Source organism: Anabrus simplex, chromosome 5, assembly GCF_040414725.1.
Source record: "Anabrus simplex isolate iqAnaSimp1 chromosome 5, ASM4041472v1, whole genome shotgun sequence".
Classification (NCBI taxonomy): Eukaryota; Metazoa; Arthropoda; class Insecta; order Orthoptera; family Tettigoniidae; genus Anabrus; species Anabrus simplex.
In genome coordinates, this window is record NC_090269.1 from 299,497,393 (window position 1) to 299,522,950 (window position 25,558).

The 25,558-nt window shown below is 38.2% G+C and overlaps 1 protein-coding gene across 2 annotated transcripts in view; it reads left to right on the plus strand.

Moving 5' to 3' along the window:
• Nucleotides 1-25,558, plus strand: part of loco (locomotion defects) — a 308,467-nt gene that overhangs the window by 236,968 nt on the left and 45,941 nt on the right. For both annotated transcript variants that reach the window (XM_067147469.2, XM_067147470.2), the window contains one exon: nucleotides 9,584-9,784. In XM_067147469.2, the coding sequence (XP_067003570.2) occupies nucleotides 9,584-9,784 (201 nt within the window). The remainder of the gene's footprint in view (nucleotides 1-9,583; nucleotides 9,785-25,558) is intronic.

The following is a 25,558-nucleotide window of genomic DNA, read 5'->3' on the forward strand; positions in this document are numbered from 1 at the left end:
ATTGTTGGAAAGCTCTTCTGTCACTTTGCATGACCTCAGTCTATAACCATTCTCTGTTTATTTTTCCACTGCAATTTGATTATTAACTTTATTCACATTTTTACCTTCACATTCCCTGAAATAATAATTTAATTTGTATAAACAAATATGGCTATGGCGGATCTCGAACTCACGTCGTCACAGTTCGGAGACAAATACGATGACCACTTGGCTACTGCTCCACTTGTCTGGGTTGCAACTCTTCAAGTATATACGCGTTGCGTTAGAATCGGGGGATTCATAAATTTTCGGAAATTATTAGGTTGTTTGTGGGTTACTGTAGTCACGTCCTAGTTTGTGAACCGAGGGCAACGGCTGAGTGGCCTAGTAAGTGGTCCTGATAGTCGGATACCAGTTGCTATGGAATGGGAGTGGGCATCTCGGACATACTCTGAGTCATGGCCCTCCTTGTGCTCAGGCGGCTAGGACTATACAATTCACTGACGGTCCATAACCCGTTAGAGGAGAGATCCTCATTTGGACTATGTGCAAGTAGGGTAGCATCCTGCTTCATGAATTTACCAAGCTCAGAAGATTTTAAGCAAGCCTCGGACCTATGGGAGTAATGGAGTCCCTCTCCCATTTGACAGGCGAGGGACTCCTTGGAAACAACTTGGCGAACGAAATGGAATTCGATGGGGAGCTATCAGTATTAATGGGGCTTATGGAAGAAAGAAGGTAGAACTGGCTGAGTCAGCAAAGAGGATACATCTGGATGTGCTAGGAGTAAGTGATATTCGGGTAAGGGGAGATAAGAGGAAGAGATAGGAGATTATAAAGTGTACTTGACGGGTGTTAGAAAGGGAAGGGCAGAGTCTGGGGTAGGGCTCTTTATCAGGAATAACATTGCACGCAACAGAGTTTCTGTTAGGCACGTAAATGAGCGAATGATGTGGCTAGATCTGTCAGTTGGAGGAATTAGGACAAGAATTGTGTCCGTGTATTCACCATGTGAGGGTGCAGATGAGAATGAAGTTGACAAGTTTTATGAAGCATTGAGTGACATCGTGGTCAGGGTCAACAGCAAGGATAGAATAGTGCTAATGGGCGATTTCAATGCGAGAGTTGGGAATAGAACTGAAGGATACGAAAGGGTGATTGGTAAATGTGGGGAAGATATGGAAGCTAATGGGAGTGGGAAGCGTTTGCTGGACTTCTGTGCTAGTATGGGTTTAGCTGTTATGAATACATTCTTCAAGCATAAGGCTATTCACCGCTACACATGGGAGGCTAGGGGTACCAGATACATAATAGACTATATCTTAACAGACTTTGAATTCAGGAAATCTGTTAGGAATGTACGAGTTTTTCATGGATTTTTCGATGATACAGACCACTATCTGATCTGTAGTGAACTAAGTATCTCTAGGCCCAGGGTAGAGAAAGTGAAATCTGTCTGCAAACGAATAAGGGTAGAAAATCTCCAGGACGAGGAAATTAGACAGAAGTACATGGATATGATTAGTTAGAAGTTTCGAACAGTAGACAGTAAGCAGTTTCAGGAAATAGAAAGAGAATGGGTGGCATACAGGGATGCTGTAGTACAAACAGCAAGGGAATGCCTAGGAACAACTGTGTGTAAAGATGAGAAAAGGCGAACATCTTGGTGCAATGATGAAGTGAAAGCAGTCTGTAAACGTAAAAAGAAGGCTTATCGGAAATGGCTCCAAACAAGGGCCGAGGCAGACAGGGATTTGTACGTAGATGAAAGAAACAGAGCGAAACAAATAGTTGTTGAATCCAAAAAGAAGTCATGGGAAGATTTTTGTAACAACTTGGAAAGGCTAGGTCAAGCAGCAGGGAAACCTTTCTGGACAGTAATAAAGAATCTTAGGAAGGGAGGGAAAAAGGAAATGAACAGTGTTTTGAGTAATTCAGGTGAACTCATAATAGATCCCAGGGAATCACTGGAGAGGTGGAGGGAATATTTTGAACATCTTCTCAATGTAAAAGGAAATCATCATGGCAGTGTTGCGAACAGCCAAGCTCATGGGGAGGAGGAAAATGATGTTGGTGAAATTATGCTTGTGGAAGTGGAAAGGATGGTAAATAAACTCCATTTGTCATAAGGCAGCAGGAATAGATGAAATTAGACCTGAAATGGTGGAGTATAGTGGGAAGGCAGGGATGAAATGGCTTCATAGAGTAGTAAAATTAGCGTGGATTGTTGGTAAGGTACCTTCAGATTGGACAAAAGCAGTAATTGCACCTATCTATAAGCAAGGGAACAGGAAGGATTGCAACAACTGTTGAGGTATCTCATTGATTAGTATACCAGACAAAGTATTCACTGGCATCTTGGAAGGGAGGGTGCGATCAGTCGTTGAGAGGAAGTTGGATGAAAACCAGTGTGGTTTCAGACGACGGACAGGCTGTCAGGATCAGATTTTCAGTATGCGCCACGTAATTGAAAAATGCTACGAGAGGAATAGGCAGTTGTGTTTATGTTTCGTAGATCTAGAGAAAGCATATGACAAGGTACCGAGGGAAAAGATGTTCCCTATACGGGGGGACTATGGAATTAAAGGTAGATTATTAAAATCAGTCAAAGGCATTTATGTTGACAATTGGGCTTCAGTGAGAATTGATGGTAGAATGAGTTCTTGGTTCAGGGTACTTACAGGGGTTAGACAAGGCTGTAATCTTCCACCTTTATTGTTTGTGGTTTACATGGATCATCTGCTGAAAGGTATAAAATGGTAGGGAGGGATTCAGTTAGGTGGAAATGTAGTAAGCAGTTTGGCCTATGCTGACGACTTGGTCTTAATGGCAGACTGTGCCGAAAGCCTGCAGTCAAATATCTTGGAACTTGAAAATAAGTGCAATGAGTATGGTATGAAAATTAGCCTCTCGAAGACTAAATTGATGTCAGTAGGTAAGAAATTCAACAGAATTGAATGTCAGATTGGTGATACAAAGCTAGAACAGGTCGATAATTTCAATTATTTAGGTTGTGTGTTCTGCCAGGATGGTAATATATTAAGTGAGATTGAATCAAGGTGTAGTAAAGCTAATGCAGTGAGCTCGCAGTTGCGATCAGCAGTATTCTGTAAGAAGGAAGTCAGCTCCCAGACGAAACTATCTTCACATCGGTCTGTTTTCAGACCAACTTTGCTTTACGGGAGCGAAAGTTGGGTGGACTCAGGATATCTTATTCATAAGTTAGAAGTAACCGACGTGAAAGTAGCGAGAATTATTGCTGGTACAAACAGGTGGGAACAATGGTAGGAGGGTACTTGGAATGAGGAGATAAAGTCTAATTTAGGAATGAACTCGATGGATGAAGCTCTACACATAAACCAGCTTCGTTGGTGGGGTTATGTGAGGCGAATGGAGGAGGGTAGGTAACCTAGGAGAATAATGCACTCTGCTATGGAAGGTAAGAGAAGTAGAGGGAGACCAAGACGACGATGGTTAGACTCGGATTCTAATGATTTAGAGATAAGAGGTATCGAACTAAATGAGGCCACAACACTAGTTGCAAATCGATGATTGTTGTGACGTTTAGTAAATTCTCAGAGGCTTGCAGACTGAACGCTGAAAGGCATATAATGATAATGTAATGTAATGTATGTATTAGGTTGCGGACCTGAGAAGTTTAAGTAAAATGTGTTCGCATTTTAGTGGTCTGTCACCTCCATGTGGTCTGAAGCGGATCCTGTCTCACGACATTTGTCCTCATTTTTTTCGAAAACGAAAGTGTATTGACCTAAACGCTCATACATGAGTTACTGTTGAGTGTCTCCCCCAACAGGTACATTAGCTCGTGTAAATCAATTGGACACAGGGTCTGACCCCTCCTTGTAAAATCTATAAGCAACTGCTGCACTGGAGACACTGGTAAGTCTGTCTGTTGGAAACTCAAACCTGTTTTCAATATCGTCTAGTCATCATCATCATCATCATCATCATCATCATCATCATCATCATCGGTTTGCCCTTCCAGCGAGCCGGGTAAGGTGTTTGAAAACGAGCGTCTTCCAAAGTTGCCTATTCAAAAACATTTCGTTGTCCAAGACAGATTCCCAATTCCAACCTCTTCTCTCCACGTCTTCCCTCAGTTGGTCCATCCATCTTCTTCTTGGTCTTCCAGCTGGTCTTCTACCTGTTATTCTCTTTTCCAAATAAGCACATGGTAACCTTGTGCTATTCATTCGTTTAACATGCCCAAACCATTTAAGTCTAGATGACCTAAGTCTTTCCTCCATCGATTCATTTAGACCTAGGTTAGATCGGATCTCATCATTTTTCACATGATCAAGTCAGGTCTTTTGGAGGGCAGTTCTAAGAAATTTCATTTCACAGGCTTGAATCCTACTATAATCCTTTGATGTTAGTGTGCAGGTTTCCAGAGAATATGTAAGGATAGGAATGAAATATGACTTGTACAGGGTCATTTTTCTTTCTTTGTGGGACTTTCTGATCCCATAGTAGGTGTCTAACGATGCTGTAAAAGTTAGAGCCTTTGGTTACTCTGTTTGTTATTTCTCTCTCAGCTCTGTTATTACTAGCGATTACGCTTCCTAAATAACTGAATTGGTGTACTACTTCAACTTGGTGGTCCTGTATTTTTATGTTGCATTCTGTATAATGTCTGCTGATTTTTAATGCTACTGTTTTTGATGGGTTCAATTTCATTCCATAGTCATCAAACTTCTTACACCATGCATTCAGATTATTTTGCACTCCCTCCTCTGTTTCATCCCATATTGCCACATCGTCTGCAAACACCAGAGCCTGAAGATCTTTATTACCTTTTCCTTTTAGTTCCTTTAAAATGGTATCCATAACTGCTATGAATAGAAGTGGTGACAAGGCACTTCCCTGTTGTACTCCTTTGGTTGTATTGAACCATTCAGAGTGACCATCTCCAATTCTGACACAGCTTTTACAATTACTATATAGCATTTGGATCTTCCTAATAAGGTACTCCGGTACACCAAGTTTTCTAAGACTTTTCCAAATAGTTGATCTAGGAACATTATCATACGCCTTTTCAAGGTCCATAAACACAATAATTACGTCTTTTCCTCTTTCCCAGTGTTTCTCTGCCAACATCCTCAAAGCAAATATCAGATCTGTTGTGCTTCTTCCAGTCCTAAAACCATGTTGTTCCTCTTCTAAGATAGGCTCAAGTGTATCCCTTACTCTGGCTTCAATAATTCTCCATAATTTTAAGGCCGTGTGATAGGAGGGTAATGTCTCTGTAATTTTCACTTTTCCTGCTACTCCCTTTCTTAAAGATAGGAACTATCACCCCTTTTGTCCAATCTTCAGGTATTTCATTATCCTTCCATATTGTTCTGAGAACTCTATACAGCCACTGTATTCCTGGTGGACCAGCAGCTTTAATCATGTCAGCTGTAATTTCATCAGCTCCTGCTGACTTACCACTTCTCATCCTGTGGAGAGCTTGCTCTACTTCTGTCCATGTAATTGGGATATCTTCCTCTATTGTTTTCTGTCCTACATCCTCAACAGAGATCTCTTTAGGGCCATTTAGGAGCTTGTCACAATACTGCCCCTTTGTATCCGTGATATCTTTCGTATTGCGAACTATATTCCCATCTGCTGTCTCCAGGGCTGTAATTGCTTCTTTATCTGATCTTTTACTTTTAACTATTCCATATATCATTTTCATATTCCCTTTACTGTCTTCTTCCAGTTTAGTTGTAAATTCTTTCCAACTTTTCTCTTTTTCTTCCCGTATAATTCTCTTGACTTCCAACTTTCTGTATCTATATTCCTTTGCTATCTCTTCCAATTTATTGTTGTCTATTTGGTCACTATTGATTCTTCTGTCAGACTTAGCCACATCAAGAAGTTTTTTGGCTTTATTCCTTTTCATTATGGCTTCTTTCACTTTATCATTCCACCAAGATGTTCTTTTCTCTCTCACTCTTCTGCTTGTTCTTCCACATATTTTATCTGCACTACCAACCAGACTTTCCTTAAAATCATTCCATTCTTCATTACCTTTCTTTGTGTCTGTTATTGGTATTTTAGCTCTGATTTCCTCTTGAAACTGCTGTTTGACTTCCACATCTTTCAATTTCCAGTCTTTAATTCGTGGTGTTTTCTTCTTGTCTACTTTAATAATAGGTTTGGTGACTTTTAGGTCTGCAATGAGGAGTCTATGGTCACTATCAAGGCTCTCACTAGGTATCACTTTTACATCATGCACCTTTTCTCCACTTGACCTATCTGTGATGATAAGGTCTATCACTGATCTATACTGACCGTCTCAACTGTATCTCGTTATCTTGTGGCTATCCCGTTTCTGAAACCACGAGTTCTTCACCAGAAGTTGGTTTCGTGTACATAGATCAAGCAGAAGTTCACCCTCCTCATTTCTATTACCAAATCCATATGGACCAATAATGCCTTCATAACCTGACCTATCAGTTCCTACCTGGGCATTAAAATCCCCAATTATCATTATGTTCTCTTCATCAATGATGTCCTCTAGTTTTTCTAGGAATCTTGCTTTTTGGTCATCGCTACAACCCTGCTGGGGAGCATAAACTTGGATTACAGTTTGAGTTTCTCCATTTAGGTATATTTTAGTTTTGATTAATCTCTCATTGATGAAGGAGACATCTGTTACACTATCAATGTCTTTATGGAGTATAAAACCAACTCCATTCCTCGCCACTGCAGGATTACCACTCCAGTATAATTTATATCCGTCCTCTAACATTCTTGTGTTGCAACCTTTCCATTTGGTTTCACTCAGCCCTAGGATGTGAATATGTCTACGGTTCATTAAATCCGTGATTTCGTTGCATTTTCCTGGTTCCAATCCGAAGCTTGTTTCTATGATCGGGTCTTCTCGTGCATCTTGAATGAACATCGGACATGACGTCGTCATTAGTTCCAAGAGTACTTGAAATATTGTCGACATTCAGAATATGTTTCTTTCCGAGGCTCGTTTTCATTTTGAAAGCAACTGCATTGTACTCCTGTACTGACTTGCTAGGCCTAATGTACTAGAGGATTTTCTTTCAGGGTGGTCTCCCTTAGCCTTTGGCAGTCCCGTGCCTCACTGCAAGGCAGCAGCTGATGAATTTATGTGTTATTTCCCACACAAAGGTCACATCTTATCCAATCTTCTAAGGGAAAACTCCTCTGCTCGCAGCTATTGGTTTTCCCTTAGTTTGCCTGGTTTGGTATCGGTCGCCAGACCCTCGGCCAGACAGTCGCAGGTAGTACCGTCTACTGTCGCATACGATAGCAGAATATATTCTGACCTGACACCAACTATCCCAAAAAGCAAGGATGCCTCTTCCGCCAGTTCCGCCGTACCAATGATCTTCATCTCCGCCTTCACTGCCGTTGAGGTCTTCACCCGTAACCCTGAGCTGGGACCCTTACCAGATGGTACACACCGGGTCAGTGTGCTCTGGGACTCACATAGGCAGGGGCGCCACTCCCTGGGTAGGGCTGCCTTCGCAGAGGGTCCCTACCTGCTACCTAGTACCTTGTTCATTGTGGCTTTGTTAATTAGAAATATTATTCTGGCAACTCTAAAAAGTCGTTATTTCTTAGTATGGGTCATCTCTTGCCTTCTTCATTTTATAAATAGACTTCATACAGCAGTAAAGCTTCAAACTTACGTCTTCTACATGCCTCAATTTGGAAATTTTAGCAGCTGTTGAAAGGTTTAACACAGGGCTGCTGCCAGGTTAATTTAACACAAGTATTAACAATTTGTTACAGTTAACAATTCTCGATGAGACGACCATTTTGTTAAATTATGTGTTAAGTCTCCTTAACAGCAGAGTTAACACTTAACATTCATCGAAGAAACCGGGCCTAAGTTTGTTCTATTTCTGACACAGACTCCGATAATGATGTGAACATGTTTTCTGTAATATATAGTCTAGTAAGATTCAAAAGGGGGCATAATAGCTGAATGGCATAGTCACTGGCATCTTACCAAGGGGGCTCTAGTTCGAATCCCTGCCAATGTAGGTGGAATTTTTGAAATGAAATGTCAGGTCCTTGTGGTTCAGATTCCACAAAGAACTGGAAGTCTTATTGCTGTTATCACAATATCGGGTCACATAAAACTTAAAGTTTGCTTGTTTTAATTTTTTCATCTTGGGGACAATAATAATCCTTTGAGGTTCATCAGAAATGACTTTGATTATTAAGGTTGAGATTTGTTAGATATTTTTATATCTGTTATTAATTATTTTGTTGGTTTCAGTTAAGTAACAGATTCAATATCATGTATTTAACAGTAAACTATGCATCATTTTTTCAGAAATTATTATAGAATCGAAGAACCGGGCACAAGAATCACACAGCTCCACTTTTTGGTCAATTTTGTTTTTTTGCCGTAAGCTATCATTAAAAAAAGCTCTATCTGCAGGTGCAAGAACTTCATTGCTTCACTGACTTGGTGTGTAGTAGGAATGTAAAAGGAGCTGTCTGTTTCTTCCAGCAGCTGTAGTTGAATGTTTGTTTCTTACAAAACAAGATAAGTGATGACATCACAGTCTTGTATCTCGGATTACTGTTCGCACATAATAAGAACCTCGGTATTTTTCATTTTCTGCATACACTTGTCAAAGGACTTCAGAGATTTGAGAAAATAATACACTGGTATCCAGATCCCGGATACAGCTTCCTCACCAGTGACCGGACCTTTGGTTTAATCAATAAGGAAAAACAAAAGCGAGAGAGAATACATTTGTCACAAAATTATCGTGCCTTGGTATAGAATGCAAGTCGCGAGTTCATTGTTCATGATGTGTCACGAACAATATTTTTGGACTACACAACTCACTTCAAAACCTTCTTCAAAACAAAGGTCAGTCCTCGTAATGGTGCAACGTTGAAAGTGTCAAAATATAGATACGTTGAATACAACAGCAATGGACTGTTGTGCAGTGTCAATGCGAGTGCCGTGGTAAAGGATGTCTGTTCTCGAGAAAGCAGGAGCTATTCTTTCCCCACCAGACCCATCATCTGTTCTACATCGCATTGTCTTAAAAGTCAATGTAAATAAAGCAAAGGAGTTTAAAGATATAGCTTCGAAATATGTTCCATTTGACTGTTTGTAGTTCTACAACCAGATAGTTTCAACTGGGAGTGATGCTGCTCCCGGTGATGATGTTGGTGCTGAATAATGACCTCATTTTGTTGGTGTATATAAAGCTTGTTGCATTGTAATGATATTTACTCTCACAGTAAGTCTGCTGTATAATACAGTATCTTACATTGATTACTCAGGTAAATAGTACTGCTTATTGTACACTCCATAGTAAACATAGTTTACTGGCAGCTCCAGCGGTTATGTGAATAAACTGAGAAGAGTCCAGTAACACAATCCGTATCATTTCCACTTCAATATTTATGTTACTACTGCTTCTTGCTAGTGTACATAGATAATCCTTGTTTTTTCAACATATAATTATTTTATGAAGTTTTTGTGTCTCCTGAAAAGTTTTATATTTTGGAGCTGTCTGATTCTTGCGCTGGGCTCTTCAATTCTGAATGGAACTTTTCTTTAAGTTGGACATATCTTCTGTTGTAGCCTACTTCTCTGGATGAAGATTCAGCTGTCCTTTGCAACAAAGAAGTGCGGGTTGAACGACTAGTTGTTTTCCGGTTAGACCTGCCAAATGGAAGGAATGTTGGAGTCAAAGATAAATCATGCAGGACTTTGGGTGAAGTTCTGAGGCCTATCTTGCACAAACATGGTGGTTACAAGTTGGAATTTGTTTCTATTAGTTTGGTACGTTGCTTCCCATCAATAGAGATTTTTTAAATCTTGTAATTTGATTGAAAAATTAAGACATAGACACTTTTTTCTTTTTTCCCTGAAAATACTAATAGTCCCTATATGTTTTGGTAAGAATATACTGGTTCCTATGTTTTAGAAAAAGTTGGACTTTCAGAAGAAATAAAAAGCATAACAGAAATTCTAATGAAACTGTATGTTGCAGTAAATTGATATCCAGAAATTTTTAGTTCCAAACTTAGCATTTCTAAGATGAGAATAAAGGATACTTAGTTACAAAGCTGCTTGTGTAGTATTGTGAAATGTATTTGTTACTTACTGAATGGAGACATAAGTCCTTGTGATGTAGAAAGCCATCCTATTTGTTTTTTTATTTACCTTTGATCTGCTGCAACTAATGTAATAGGCATAGTACTTGCATTCTACCTCCCATCTTCAATGGTGTTGCTATTAAAGCTATTGAGAGGTGTTGTACAGTGCTGTTTGAATGTATATAAGTCACTTTACAGTTTCTTCGAATATTTTGTCATTGTTCTGTTGTTCTTTTTGGGTGATCAAAATATGTAAATATTAGATTGTTGCTTTCATGGCTCAGAATAATAGACATGGTAGCTGTTGGGTTTTTGCCATGTGGAAAAGAGAAACTTCAGTGAGGTGGGTCTTGGTTCACTTCTGAGGAAACTGAGCAGTGTCTTCACAAAAGGTGAAGTTTCCCTGCAGTTTGTCTTCATCACATGGCATAACCCAAATGTTATTATGTCTGAAACATGTACAAGTTTCAGGAATAACTACTGTATTTTGTGAATGAAATGCCGTAGTTTTCTTGTTAGCTATTTTATTTAAAATAACACTTATTTCTTAATTAATAGATGATTTATGTGAAAAGGGTTTTTATATGTTATAAATAACTTGTTTTTAGATAGTGCCTATCGTACTCATTGTCTTGGGTCTGGACAACGTTACCTTTGTCTGACATTTGTTGTATATGATATGTTCCGCAATGAACAGTTGTTCAAGGCATGTATTCTCTGTACAAGGCTGCTTAAAATATGGGGGTTGTTTAAAATCTCTGGTAAGGAGGTTGGAATGAGACTGTGGTTCTGCTGTGCGAGTGCCAAGGTCGGGGTTCTCTGAGGTGAGCAAACCCGTTTTTCTTCAGCTGTAAGCGGTAGCAGGTGTTCTGCTCTCATAATCCCTTAGAAAATTGAACTTTAGGGAAGGCTACTTCACTGTTCTTTCGTATGCAAAGTATCAGTCTACTATTATTGAAATGTACAAGAATAAAAATTTTGTGATATAGAAGAAAGCAGTTAGCAGAGAATTGGATATAGAAGGAAAGGCTTGCACAGAATGAATTAAAAAACAAATAAACAAATAGGTAAAACCTACAGCCTGCTACTATTTGTACCGCAGATGTAATAAGAAAGCTCATGACCCTTGTCTTGCAGTAACCCAGCCACACACAGTCATTGCCAGTAAATTAGGAATATCGCTAAAAATTGCCCATAACCCATTATAAATAGGGATTTGAACATGGAAAAAGTGACAAGAGTCAAGTTCATAAAATATTGTGTCACATTTTAGAATGTAGCATGAACAACAGGAATTGGTATGGAAATTACATGACAGGAGAAAAATGGAAATTTATGTTCACATTAGATGAGTCTTGTGTTTTCCTACTGCAACAAAACCTGCACAATTTACTACTATACAAGGGGTGAATTTTTTCTCCTTTAAAGATGGTGTACAGAATGCAAGGAAAGTTTCTCAATGAGATTTGTGGTCATTGTGGGTTACTGTTACATTGGAAAACTGACGATCATGTAATTAAAAATGCCAAAATCAACTTCCTGAATTATTGGGATGACGTTCTGACCCCAATTTATCATAACGAGATCCTGGCTTGCTATAGGGAAGACATCAAGATAAGGCCTCCAGCCCCAATCCTGGTTTAACCCTGGCATTCCTGGAAAGAATGGAGCAGGAAACAGGAATACTCAAGAATACAGGCTGTTCCTTTCAACAGCATTCCAGTGAAATCTCTTGTTACTATTCCTATGAACTTTTGAACCATTGGATTCTGATAAGGGCATTGGGAAACAGATCTGTTCGTACAACAGATAGACTACTGAAAGCCTGTAAAGAGGAGTGGGAACTTCCAGACATGACTGTACTATGCATGGGCCTTCATCATCATCAGTTTTCCACTCCAGTTGCCCGGGTGTGGTTTACGAGCACTCTCCACTTCTGTCTGTCCATGTACCACTCTTCTCTCAAGACGACATCCCAGCTGATTCCTCTTGTTCCTATGTCCTCTTTCACTTGGTCCAGCCACCTCTTCCTAGGTCTTCCTACCGGTCGTTTTCCGGCCACGACTGTGTGTAGCCATTGTTTTGCTGTCCTTCCATCGTCCATTCGTTTGACATGGCCAAACCATTTCAAATGGGCCCTTGTCACTTTTTCATTCAGGGATGGGTACACACCAGCTTGCTCCCTTATTCTTTCATTCCTTACCCTGTCCCTTTTTGTCTTCTGTACCATAGTTCGTAGGAACTTCATTTCTGTGGCTTGTAGTTTGCTGTCCACATGTTGGGTTGTTGTGCAGGTTTCTAGGCCATATGTTATTATGGGGGTGAAGTATGATTGGAATAGAATCTGCTTTGATCTTAAGGGAACTTGTTCGTTCCAGAGGAGGTTCCGAACTTGATGGTAAAACTGAGCTGATTTTTGAATGCGGTTGTTAATCTCATGCTGTATTCTGTTATCACTTGAAATGATGCACCCAAGATATTTATATTGGTCTACTGTTTCCAGTTGTGTACCTTCCAGCATTATTTTTCCTTTCTTCTTCTGCCTGTTGACAGACGTAGTAACAGTTTTCGATTTATTTAGTGTTAATCCGTGTGCTTTCAAATGTTCATTCCAGGTGTTCAGCCTCTCTTGGACTTCCTTCTCTGTATTTCCCCAAATTACTACATCATCTGCAAATGCAAATGCATTGATGTCCATATTGTTCTTCTGCTTAATTTCTTTCATGACTTAATCCATGACAGTGATAAAAAGTAATGGTGAAAGGGTACTGCCTTGTTGCACTCCTTTAGTGGTTTGGAACCAATCAGATTTACCGTTTCCTATCTGTACGCAACTGCAGCAGTCTTCTTAAAGCATTTTAACTTTCTGGATAAGCCCTTTGGGTACATTCTTCTTTCTTAAACATTCCCATATAGTCTTCCTTGGAACACTATCAAATGCTTTTTCGAGATCCAAAAACACTAGTGTTAAGTCTTTGCCCTTCTCCCAATGCTTTTCTAACAGTATTCTAAGTGCAAATATGAGATTGGTAGTTGATCGGTGTTCTCTGAATCCATATTGTTCTTCCTGTAGTTGTGGTTCTATTATTTTCCTTAGCCTTTTTTCAAGTATTTTCTCAAATATTTTCAAACCATGAGACAATAAAGTGATCCCTCTATAATTGCTACATTTCTTCTGGCTTCCTTTTTTGAAGAGAGGTATTATTATTCCCTTTTTCCAATCATCTGGGACTTTCCTATCCTTCCATATTGCATTATGAAGGAACATCAAACAGAATGTGATGGGTGGTTGAGACATGGCTTTTTGTAACATAAAAAGAAAGTCAAATTTGTTACCAGAGATCAGAAACCACCTTCTGGAGTTACAAGAATTGATCAGGGCTATAATTATTCAGTCCTGTACATCATCACCACCACCACCACCATCCATTTCCTTCATTCAGCTCCTACTGGTTTGGGATGTTTGTGGTAAATTTCCATCTTCCTCTATCCAACTACCGGTGTTCCTCCTTAACTGTTTTCCAATTCAGGTTTCTTGTAATTATACTATTCTTTATCATTTTCAACAACCTTGCCATCCCTCCTCCTATCTGGGTCTCCATCAGTCTGCTTCGACATCCTTCCCTCTCCCATCCTCCTTAACATGTCAAAACCATCTAAGTTCATCCTTCTCCATTCTGTCGTAAAGCTTTTCCACTCCAATTTCCTTCCTGTCGTCCACATTTCTTACTCTGTCCTTCGTTGTCGTTCCTTTCATATTCCTTAAACATTTAATTTCACTGGCCTGGATTTTATTCTCCTGTCCTTTTGTCAGTGTTCAGGTCTCCGTTGCATATGTCAGTATTGGCCAGTAATACATCTTCATCACCTCTTTACACTTCATTGATACGTACTTCTTCCACACCAGGTTTCGCATACTCTCTTAGAATGCATCCTTTTACTGATCTTCATGTCCAGCCTTGCATCCTAAATCAGTATTTGAGGCTCTCCATGATTTTAACCTTTAGTCCTTTTATTTATATATTCCTCTCTCCTGCCTTTCTTCTGTAGTCAATACCATTGTCTTACTCATTTCCATGCTGATTTTCATTACATAATTTTCAATTATCTCACTCAGACTTGTTGAGTTGTCCTTTTACTTCCTCTCTGTTTGCTCCCCACACCACAATATTATCTGCAAACAGCATTACCATCAGCTTCCTGTCCCTGTATTTTACCATTGTTTTCTTCACAATTTTGTCTATAACCATTATGAATGGTGACAGCACACTTCCATGTTATAGTCCAGTTTCATTCCAAAACCACTCTGTTTTCCCCACATGTGCCTGGACCACTGCTGCAATAATTTTTGTACATTACTTGCACATATTCTATCATTTATTTTCCAAATTATTTCTGTTGCATTATTTTCCATACCTTTGCTCTTAGTACACTGTCACAAGCCTTGTCTAAATCAAGAAATGACATAACCATATTTCTTCTGTATTTCCAATGTTTTTCCATTAACTGCCTCATACTGAAGATGGGGTCTAGTGTTAATCTTCTATTTTAAAAGCCATATTGCTCTTCTTATAATTGTTCTTCGACCTTTCTTCTCACTATCTTTTCAAAGTACCCTTACAAAAAAAATTTGCTACGTGAGATATAAGTGTGATTGCTCTCTACTGTAATTATCACATATCTTGTCCCTTTCTTAAATAGGTATTATAACTCCAGTCATATGGTACCATTCTTTCCAAATACATCAAAATTGCCTATATAACCAGTGTAGACCAATGAGTCCTGCTGCTTTTATCATTTCCGCACACAATTGAGTCCTGCTGTTTTTGTCTTTTTCATTCATTTGAGACCAGTTTTCTATGATTTCTCCTTTTTTGCCTTTTACCTGCTTTGTATAGACTTTTTTTTCTCTTCTTCTTTACAAGTCCTTATAGCATCCTTTTACTGCAATGCACATTCTCTTCTAAACTCTCATGTAAATCTTTGTAAACCCTTCCTGGCTTTTCTTCACTTACTACTTTCCTGCATCTTATTTTCATTTTCTGATACTTTCTTCCAGGTTATCCCTATTCCGTAATTGCCATGCTTTCTTATTTTTCACTGCTTCCTTTACCCCCTTATTTCACCATGGGGTCTCTTTTATCTTTCATTCTTTCATATATTCTGCTACAAGCACTCTGCACAGTTCACAAATGCCTTCTTGAACATGTCCCAATTCCAGTTTCACACCCTCCACCTCAGTTCTGGGTATCTGTTTTTTCAGTTCATTTTGGAATTTTTCCTTTACATCCATATCTTTTAATTTCCATCCTTTCATTTTCTCTCTCTTCCATTTTCACTATTTTTCCTTCTTTCATTTTTGCTACCACTATATTGTCTCCATCAAATTCTACTTCTGGTAAGGCTGTTACATTTGATAACTGTCTATGATTTGCACTTTCCACCAAGAAGTAATCAGTTACTCTCTTTGCCATTCTATTTCACCATCCCCATCTGTATCTTGTAATCTTTCTACTATTCTTCTTTTAAAATTACGTATTGCCCACACAACCCATTTCTCACACAAAAATCACCATCTCCTCTCCCTCTTCATTCCTCTTTCCATATCCAAACAGTCCAATTACTTCTTCTATTCCTTTTCTGTTGCATCCCACCATTGCATTAAAGTCTTCCATAACAGTCACTTCCACATCGTGTATTTCTTGTTTCCAGGAATTTGTCCATATCTTCTTCTTTACATCCGTCTGGGGTGCATACACTTGGTCTTTAACTGTATCTTGATTATTCTATCACTTAAATCCCATCACTTCATCTACATACTCATCTGAGATCTTGTTAGTTAATCAGGCTGAGTGACTCAGGCGGTTAAGATTGCTCTTTCTCAATAAAATCAATCACCTCTTCTGACTACAACTTGGCATGTTTGATCTTGGCTCAGTCTGGTGGTATTGGGAGGTGCTCAGTTACATCGGCCTCGTGTCATTAGATTTACTGGCACGTAAAAGAATTCCTGCGGGACTGAATTCCAGCCCCTTGTTGGCTCCAAAAACCGTAAAAGTAGTTAGTGAGCCGTAAAGCCAATAACACTGTTGTTGTTCTTGTTGTTGTTATTATTATTATTATTATTATTATTATTATTATTATTATTATTATTATTATTATTCATGTTGGTTATTATCCCCACTCCATTCTTTGCTTTCTGTCCTTCACTCCATCCCTTCTTCAAATTTTTCTATCCTTTTCCTCTCCACTTAACCTCACTCAATCCCATCATAGCTATATTCTCCTTCTCAATAAAATCAATCACCTCTTCAGACTTTACAATCACTAACACGAGGTTGATAGTTGTCAACTTCATAAGTTCCCTACTTGCCCATTTCTCACAGTTCCCCCAGCACAAGACCTGCTTGTCGCTTCAGTCCTCTACCTGAAAGGCATAATTTGATGGAGTGGAATTTAGACATCGAACTTATAAGCAGTTTAGCTTGTATAAATCATTTTATGTATAAGGTTCAGATATTCAGGAAATGTCATATTTTTCCCTATCTTCGATTTTGGCTAGTTGTTGGAAGTAAGCATGAATTCAACATTTCTGAGCATATTTAGCTTTATTTTATAGGGCACATAAATGCATATTTTACCTTTTGTTATTGTTTTGGTCATATTTTGTTCAGTTTAGTTGTATGAGATTATATTTTGTTTATATTTTGTAGAGGAGAATGTACTGTGAATGTGATGTGCAATGTTGCTTGTGTATAAATGTGTTTGAGGCATTGTGACAAAAATTACAGCTCAGGCCTCAAAGCTGAATAGTTGCCGCCTATTGTATCTCCTCTGAGTTACCAGCACTTGTTTTAGAGTTACTTCCTTTAGAGTAAGACTTGCAGTGTGGGTATTTATGTCCTCTGTATTAGAGACAAGGAAATACCACAAAGGCTTACCTTTTTATCTGTCTTAGCACCTGTAGCTTGTGACCATTTCGGGTAGCATCCAATTTACATTTCTTAAAAATGTCAACAGACAATATTCTAGGCTTCATAGTTACATTAACACATTGCTAACCGGATGCTTGAGCTTGTCACATACCCTGTGGACCGGACATCTTTCTACTAAGCATACTAGGGTGCACTCGATTATAAAAATGTACGTAAATATTAAACCAGTCAAGATTTTATCTTTAAAGTTGGTATGAGTACTCAACCAATGCCCCTAGTAGTACTTCAACATATCTAAGATAAGCAAGCAAATGCGTGTTAATTCAACAACACATCATTAATGTTTACATCGTTGTCGTCGTCTGAGTCACTTGAATAAATAAACACACTAGGTAAATTACGGCGTGTAGAGGCTTGAATATCACTTCCACCATCACTCTCACATTCAGTTTCCACTAATTCATTATCACTATATCCATTTGAACGATCATCGGCATATAATTCTTATCGATGTCAGCTAACACCGTATTCCGCGGGCGCTCCATCTTGTCATTGACTGAACCGGCAGAAAGAAAGTCGACGTTTTGAAACTAAATCAAAGAATAAAAGAGGCCTTGAATAAAAGAAAAGTGGCAGATATACATCTACGATTTATTCTACTCAATGTGCAAGTTCGAAATAGTTCAATATATGGTCAAGAGATGTCACAGGAAGACCGAAAACAATGTCGTGAATAAAACCCAGATTTCTCGGGGCCCGTCACCTACCGCTAGCGAGCGTACTACGAGATTTCTCGGGGCCCGTCACCCATGTGTTAACAGTAATATAGGTGACATAAAGGTACCTAAATAAACTGTTAAGTTGTTAAATTAAGAAATTGTGTTAAGCAGTTCAGGGAGGAATGCTTCTCTACCAAAGAAAAATTCCTCCGCTGCAAAATGTGCGAAGTTAAAGTAAGTGCTCCAAAGCATTTTAATGTTCAGGAGCATAGCGACACTGCTAGACACGAAAAGAGCATAAATTGGCACTTTTTTCAACAAAATAGGTCTGTACTTTTATTCAGTGTAGCTAAAGCTTCATCGTGCAAAGTCTCTGGAGGTTTTTATTTTTATTTGCTTTACATCGCACCAACACAGATAGGTGTTATGGCGATGATAGGATAGGAAATGCCTAGGAGTGGGAAGGAAGCGACCATGGCCTTAATTAAGGTACAGCCCCAGCATTTTCCTGGTGTGAAAATGGGAAGTATTGAAAACCATCTTCAGGGTTGCCGACAGTGGGGTTCGAACCCACTATCTCCCAAATGTAAGGTGATAGCTGTGTGGCCACTTGCTCAGTTCTCTGAGTTTTCAAAAGACCTCTGCAAGATGATATGTGCCAAAATTCCTCTCAATAAAGTGAACACTGAACAATTATGAAACTTTATGTCGAAGTATGATGCATGCAATTCCAGAAGAAGCAATGCTGAGGAAAAAGTAGTTACCTTCCTGTTATCAGACTGCACTGGAAGGAATCAGGTATGCTGTATGTGACATTAAGTTTTGGGTGTCTATTGATGAGAGTACAGATGCGTGTGGGTGATATGTTGTCAAAGTTGTTATTGTAGCTCTCTTTCCTCATTGTCCTGGTGGTCTATTTTTACTACACTGTGAGGTGCTGAATGCTGTCAATCATTCTGCAGTTGCAAATCTTTTTGTTAGTGCCATGAAATAGTTGTGGAATAGAGAAGTTAAGTGGGAACAAGTCTTATTGTCAGTTACAGATGCTGTGCCATTAATGGTAAAAGCTGGAAAAGAGCTTAAGGTTCTCTTCCTAAAAATTGTGCACCTAACATGCCTTTTACACGGTTTTCACAGATCAGATGAGGAAATACAGCATAATTTTCCTAATGTTGACAGTTTAATTTCAAATGTCAAGAAAACATTCCTTAAGGCTCCATTGAGGTTGGCAAAATTTAAAGAACATGTGCCTCCGCTGGTGCCTCTTCCACCTCAATCAGTACTTAAACAAAAATGGTTGCCTCAAGGCAGCAGAATATTACTCCGAGAATGAGAAGCTGTGTAAAATGTTATTTTATTGTTTGATACTAATGATGCCTCATCCATAAAAATTGTTCAAGGTACATTTTCTAATAGTCTGTGTGGAAATTTGGCCGATATTATTTGTAAGCTATAAATTTCATTTTTGTTGCGTATTTTTGAAGTGCAATACAATACAGTATATTGTACAATATATTGAACTATTGGCCGATATTACGTCGAATTACGGAGAAATTATTAGAGTAATTCATCGTTCAGAGACCAATGGTTAAGGTTTACTGGAGTGTTTGTTATTTGTGTTAGTTTTAAAATGTGGGAATACAGGGTAGGGAAGACAAGAGGCCAATGTCTGGAACACTTTGCATCAAGGCGAGAGACACATACAGTTCTTGTACTTGGTCTACCATGATAAGTGGATGTTAGATCTGGGTTCGTATCTTGAGTACCATGCATTAGATTTCTAACAAGTAGCTCATGTGAAATTCTTTGCAAGACAGCTTGCCTCAACAGATGGAACAAATGATGAAGGCATTCAAAATAACGGGGCTCAGCAGGTGGAAAAATAGTTGTTCCATCCACTCCCATGTTCAGCGGGAAATACATAACTGTTTGCCATCCGATCACTCTAGTCAACGTAGCCTGTAAGGATATTTATTGTAGCTCTTGACAATGAGAGGTTTTGGAGTATTGCCATTGTCATCCACTGACTGTTTTATTTTTACTGGATAAAGGAAGTTTTTATATTCTTCTGAGAATTGCATTGACACATTCATCAGTAACAGAACCAAGCAGTTGATATTCTGGCCACTTATCCTTTTCGTAGAATAGAATAATGCTATGGTTGATGTATCAACCCACAAGTCTTGGCTGACTCCCTCACCTCTTGGTTATTCTGCTAATCTGATAAAGGTTAAAATGAATGCAAGTTGATTGAACTGGGATTTGATCCTGCATCTTTGAGCATAGGAGGTGAGTATCTAAACAACTAAGATGCGTAGCTAGTCCAGGTTAACTTAAGCTGATGGCTTGGTTGTTATGACAGAGGGGTATTAACAACTTAGCCCTACATTTAATTCTGAACACACTTGCCTCTCCAGCTCCAATTAAAAATCTGCTTGCTGAGAGATAAGTGACTGCACAAACATATGGACAGCATATTTATAAAAATCAAATTTAAAAAATTATAAAATAAATTTAGTACAAGTATAATACAACACTCGGGTGCAATGTTCAGCATGTTTAACCCTAAAATTATCTCAGATAGTAACATTTCCATCGGTAATTGTGCTTTATGTGGAACTTCTCAAAACTTTCCCAGGATGTAATCCAGGCTTTTTTGTACATGCATTACAGAAAAAGACTGTCTCATGTCATCATCCCTTCACTTTTCAGTCACTGAAAATTGCAGTCTTTACTTCTCTGCAGATGACAACGAACGAAGAGTGAACGACCATTTAGAACATTTAGGGGCGTAACATTCTGAATGTTTACATTGGCATAACGATTAGTTTTGCACATTGTTGACTTTACAGTTCACAATTATAAATTTAGTAGTCTCCACCTAATCAATACTACGTATGATATTGAGTAATATGTATTTACATTTTAAAATACATTATAATTACAGTACTAGTTTCGATCCTATGAAGATCATCTTCAGCTGTTACACCATTAATAATTAAAATAGCACATTCACTGGTTAAAATATCACTCTTCTCAGAGTTCATGTGCACAAACTCCCAATGGGATTTCCAGCCTCAGAGATATTAGCGGAAATCTACCTAGACCACCTTGAACACTTCAAAATCAACCAAATTAATAACATATTCTTATGGTGAAGATCTGTGGATGACATATTTGCCATAATGGATAAGCGGTTCACCAATGGTAATATCATATTAAACCAACAAATTAGATCAAGACATAAAGTTCACAGTGAAAATGGAAATAAACCCCATCTTAAATTATCTCGATGTAACAGTCACTAGACACGACAACCACCTATCGTGCAATATATACGGGAAACCAACCCGAACCTCAGATACCATAAAACACAACTCCACCCACCCCAATGCTCAAAAAAGAGCTGCATATTATAGTATGATTCCTAGAGCCTTCAATAATCCCCTGTCTTTTGAAAACTTCAATAACACCCCAATAAAAACACCACCAGAAAACATCAATCCACCACAATAAAGGAAGTCTACCAAGCACGGAATAAATTTTAAAAAAAATACAAAGCGCAAGGAGAAGATCAGATCTTTGCGGAAATCTGGAAATATGCAGGAAGACCAGCAATAGTTGCCCTCCATCAACAACTTGTCTCTATCTGGATTAAAGAAGAACTTCCAGAACAGTGGACAACAGCCCTCATTCACCCACTGCACAAAAAAGGAGACAAAACAGACCCTAATAACTACAGGGGAATCTCCTCCTAGACATAATATACAAAATATTTTCAATAATCATCCTTAATAGGATAAGTTTACAACTTGAGAAAGAACTAGGAGAATATCAAAGAGGTTTCAGACCCTGGAGGAGCTGTCCTGATCAGATCATGAGTTTTAAGTTGATAATGGGCTATAACAGGAGAAGCAACAGAGATATGGTGATAACATTTGTAGATTTCAAGAAAGCTTACGATTGCATCCATAGAGAATCTCTGTTTAAAATTTTAAGACACCTTGGACTACACCCCAAATTAATAAACATGATAAAATTGACTCTCACTAACACTAAATCAAAAGTGAAGTTCGGGGGTGAAACATCAGAGTCGTTTGAAATTAAAACGGCTGCAGCAAGGAGATGGGCTCTCACCATTATTATTTAATTGTGCTCTAGAAATGGTAATGAGGGAATGGTTTAAGAAATATCTGCCAAAAATAAAGATAGGCCGAAAAATCGAAACAAATTGCCTGGGTTTCGCCGACGATTTAGCATTACTAGCAGTGGACATAAAAGAAGCAAAAACCCAAATATCAGAACTTCAAAACATTGCAAATAAAATTGGCCTCAAAATATAATTTGAAGAAACAGAAATTATGCCCCAAAAACCAACACTACTAAAAGACGTTACCATAGATGGTAACAAAATCAAAATAGTAACTCATTTAAATATCTTGGAGAAGTAATAACACATAACCTAAATGAAAAAATCTCAATCCAAACATGAATAAATAGATTCGCTAAAGCACAAAAATTAACATGGGATATCTACAGAAAGAAATGTTTATCAATAAATGCAAAAATAAAACACTACAACACAGTTATAAAACCGGAAGCTACATATACAGCAGAAACACTTATTCACCTGAATAAACAATCAAAGACTGACAGACTTCAGAAAATTGAAAGGAGGATTGGAAGAACCTGCATCAACAAAAATTACCAGAAAGATGGACATTGGCGGATAATAACTAACAAAGTCGTGTATAAAGAGCTAGAACCCATTACAGATACTATGCGTAAGAGGAGACTGGTATTCTTTGGACATATCATGAGGATTCAGGATACGAGACTTCTGAAACAACTAGTACAACACAATCTCGGTTCAAAAAATACCGCAACAGGATGTAAATGGATCAGAGAAGTAAGAGAGGATCTGAAAGAAATAGGCCTTACAACAGAAGACACCACAAATAAGATAAAATTGAATACAAAACTCAAGAATACAAACCTCCGCTTTACCCTTACATGAAACAAACCAACAACACGCATATTTTCAACTGAGTAAGGGCATAAAGATCGGAGCGTCTGAAGAAGTGCTGGGAGGACCGCAAAGCCCGAACAATCTCTTCAAAGAGACCTGAATGGTGGACTGACTAAAGTGATCCTATGCAGTCATAAAGGAAGAAGAAGAAGAAATAAATAAACACAATTTACACAGTAGCTAAGAACAATGGTTACTGTGGAGAATTTATAAATAAAATTATCTACAAAATCAAACACAAACCCAAATCTAATTAAATCAAAGAAGATAAACCCATGAATGAACATGCATCCTTCATGTTTAATAAAATGAACACCAACCATATCACCGATTTATTCTTCATCATCATCATAATCTATTTTCCACTCCAGCAAGTCGGGTGCAGGTGTTTACGAGCCTCTTCCAGTTCGTCCTGTCCATCCACAGCTGATGTTCTACTTTTTTGCTGCCAATTTACATCATGTTTGGCAAGGTCTTTGAAAATTTGCTTTTCCCAATTGTAACGAGGCCTTCCTCTGGGCCTCTTACCAACAACATTCCTTTCATAGTATGTTATTGGGGTCCTAATTGAAGCCATCCTTCTCAAATGTCCTTACCATCGTAACCTGCTTAATTCTAAGGTTTCCAGCAGGCTCCTGTCCAATCCAAGTTGTTGCCGAATACTTTCATTCCTTATTTTGTCTCTCCTTGTCTTTTGGAGACATGACCGAAGGAACTTAATTTCAGCAGCCTGTAGGCGACTTTATGCAGATCTAGTCAACATTGCTGCTTTCAGTCCATATGTTAGAATTGGTACAAGATATGTTTTGTACAGCGTGAGCTTGCAAGCTTGGGGAAATGAGTCATCCCAAAGTAATTGACAAATGAGCGGAGGGGTAGAATTTTAATGCAGCTTGTGTTATATTGCCTATTTCTTGGTTTATGGTATTATTAGAAGAAGTTATTGATAATGTCTACTTCTTCATTTTGTACTCGCAGGTGGACTTCTTCATGATTTTGACTCCACTAAACTAACGGTTTTAGTTCAGCTGGTGATCGTTCCCATTTTTTCAAATTCTTCTTGCCAAAGATCTGGTTTAGCTTGAACTTCTGCTTCTGTCTCACCCCATAGCATAACGTCATCAGAAAGTACAAGTGCATTTTTTGTCTGATCCTTCATTTTCACTGCTTTTATAACCTCATGCATTATAAGTGGTGATAGACAACTTCCTTGTTGGACTCTGCTGTTGGTTTATAAACAGTTTGACCTGCCTCCTTGAATCTGCACACACCTCTTTGTCTCTCGATATAGTTGTTTTATTGCAAGTAATCAGCTTCATTTTCCCTATCAAATTCTAATCACAGAGAGTTACAATAATTGAAAATCTTCCACCTTTTTGATACTTTTTATTTGCTTTTTAGCAACGAAGGATCGCTTCAACAGTAACAAATTTGTTTAGAAAATGTAACTATAATATTCAACCAGCAATAATACAAAGCAAAAATTCTTTAATTACAATAGTGTCAATTCCATAGGAAAAAACAAACATTTAGAATCAGGAGTTTACAAACTGAAGTGTCATCAATGTGAAAAAACTTATGTCGGGTAAACAGGGCGCAGTTTTACTGTAAGATACCTAGAGCATGTCAATGCTGAAAGACATAAAAAAAATTCCGCGATGGGCCAACACATCAGTACAACCGGACATCAGTTCACAACTATAGAGCAGGATTTAACTATATTACGAAAAATAAACAAATGAGCTCTTCTAAATACATTAGAAAATCTATATATTTATTTAGAACAAAAATGTAATCAGGACAATAACCTGAATGATAAAATTGACAATAGAAACCCTATATTCGAAGGGATATTATCAAGTCTTGAAGCTTTAGGCAAAAGAAACAACACAGACCTTAAAATGATAAATAAGAACGAGCCTCCGCCATTTTGTACATCCACTCTCCCCACTCCTTCTAAAGCAGAAGCCGTGACAGTAAGCAAGACACCTCCTCCCCTCTCCGCAGCCTTGCCTCCCCGAAAGGAGGAGCAAACAGCGAAACACACACACACACCATTATTATACTAGACGTAAAGCAGCTTCAAACGTTCCCCCTCCAGGGTCACGGTAGAATTGGAGTCTAACAACAGTAAGGTATGGAACCATTTTATACATTAAGTTATTATATAAAGACACACGCTTTCATTACAAAGAAAACAAATTCCTATTTTCCTCATTTCATTACAGAAATTGAGACGAAGCTACCTTCTCAAAAAGTGACCGGCAGTCAGCTTCAAAGTTCCGCATTAGACTCAATTTAGGGCACATTAAGCAAGCTCAAAATAAATAACAGCCTACCTGGAAGAAGTGAATGAAATGAGCGTTCAGCAGTAATAAGAACAGTGTCAAGAAGCCATTCATTTTTCAAAAAACCTTTTAACTGGAAGACAAATAGATATTTTTAGTGTAACAGAGTTGAAACTTTTAACAACTATTCTAATGAATAGATATAGTTTTTAAGCAGGCTAACTATGTATTTATCCTGTCTCATTTCATCAACCCATTAACCCTCACATTGTTTTAACATCATTTTAATTTAATTTTTATTCAAAAATAGTGTTTAAGAAGAATAATGTACCTGAAAATAATGTATTCAGAAACTTAGCGATTCATCTAAGCTTAACAACAGCTGAAGATGTTCTCAAGTGAGAACGAAACATGTAATGTTTATAATTTGCTAAAAAGCAAATAAAAAGTATCAAAAAGGTGGAAGATTTTCAATTATTGTAACTC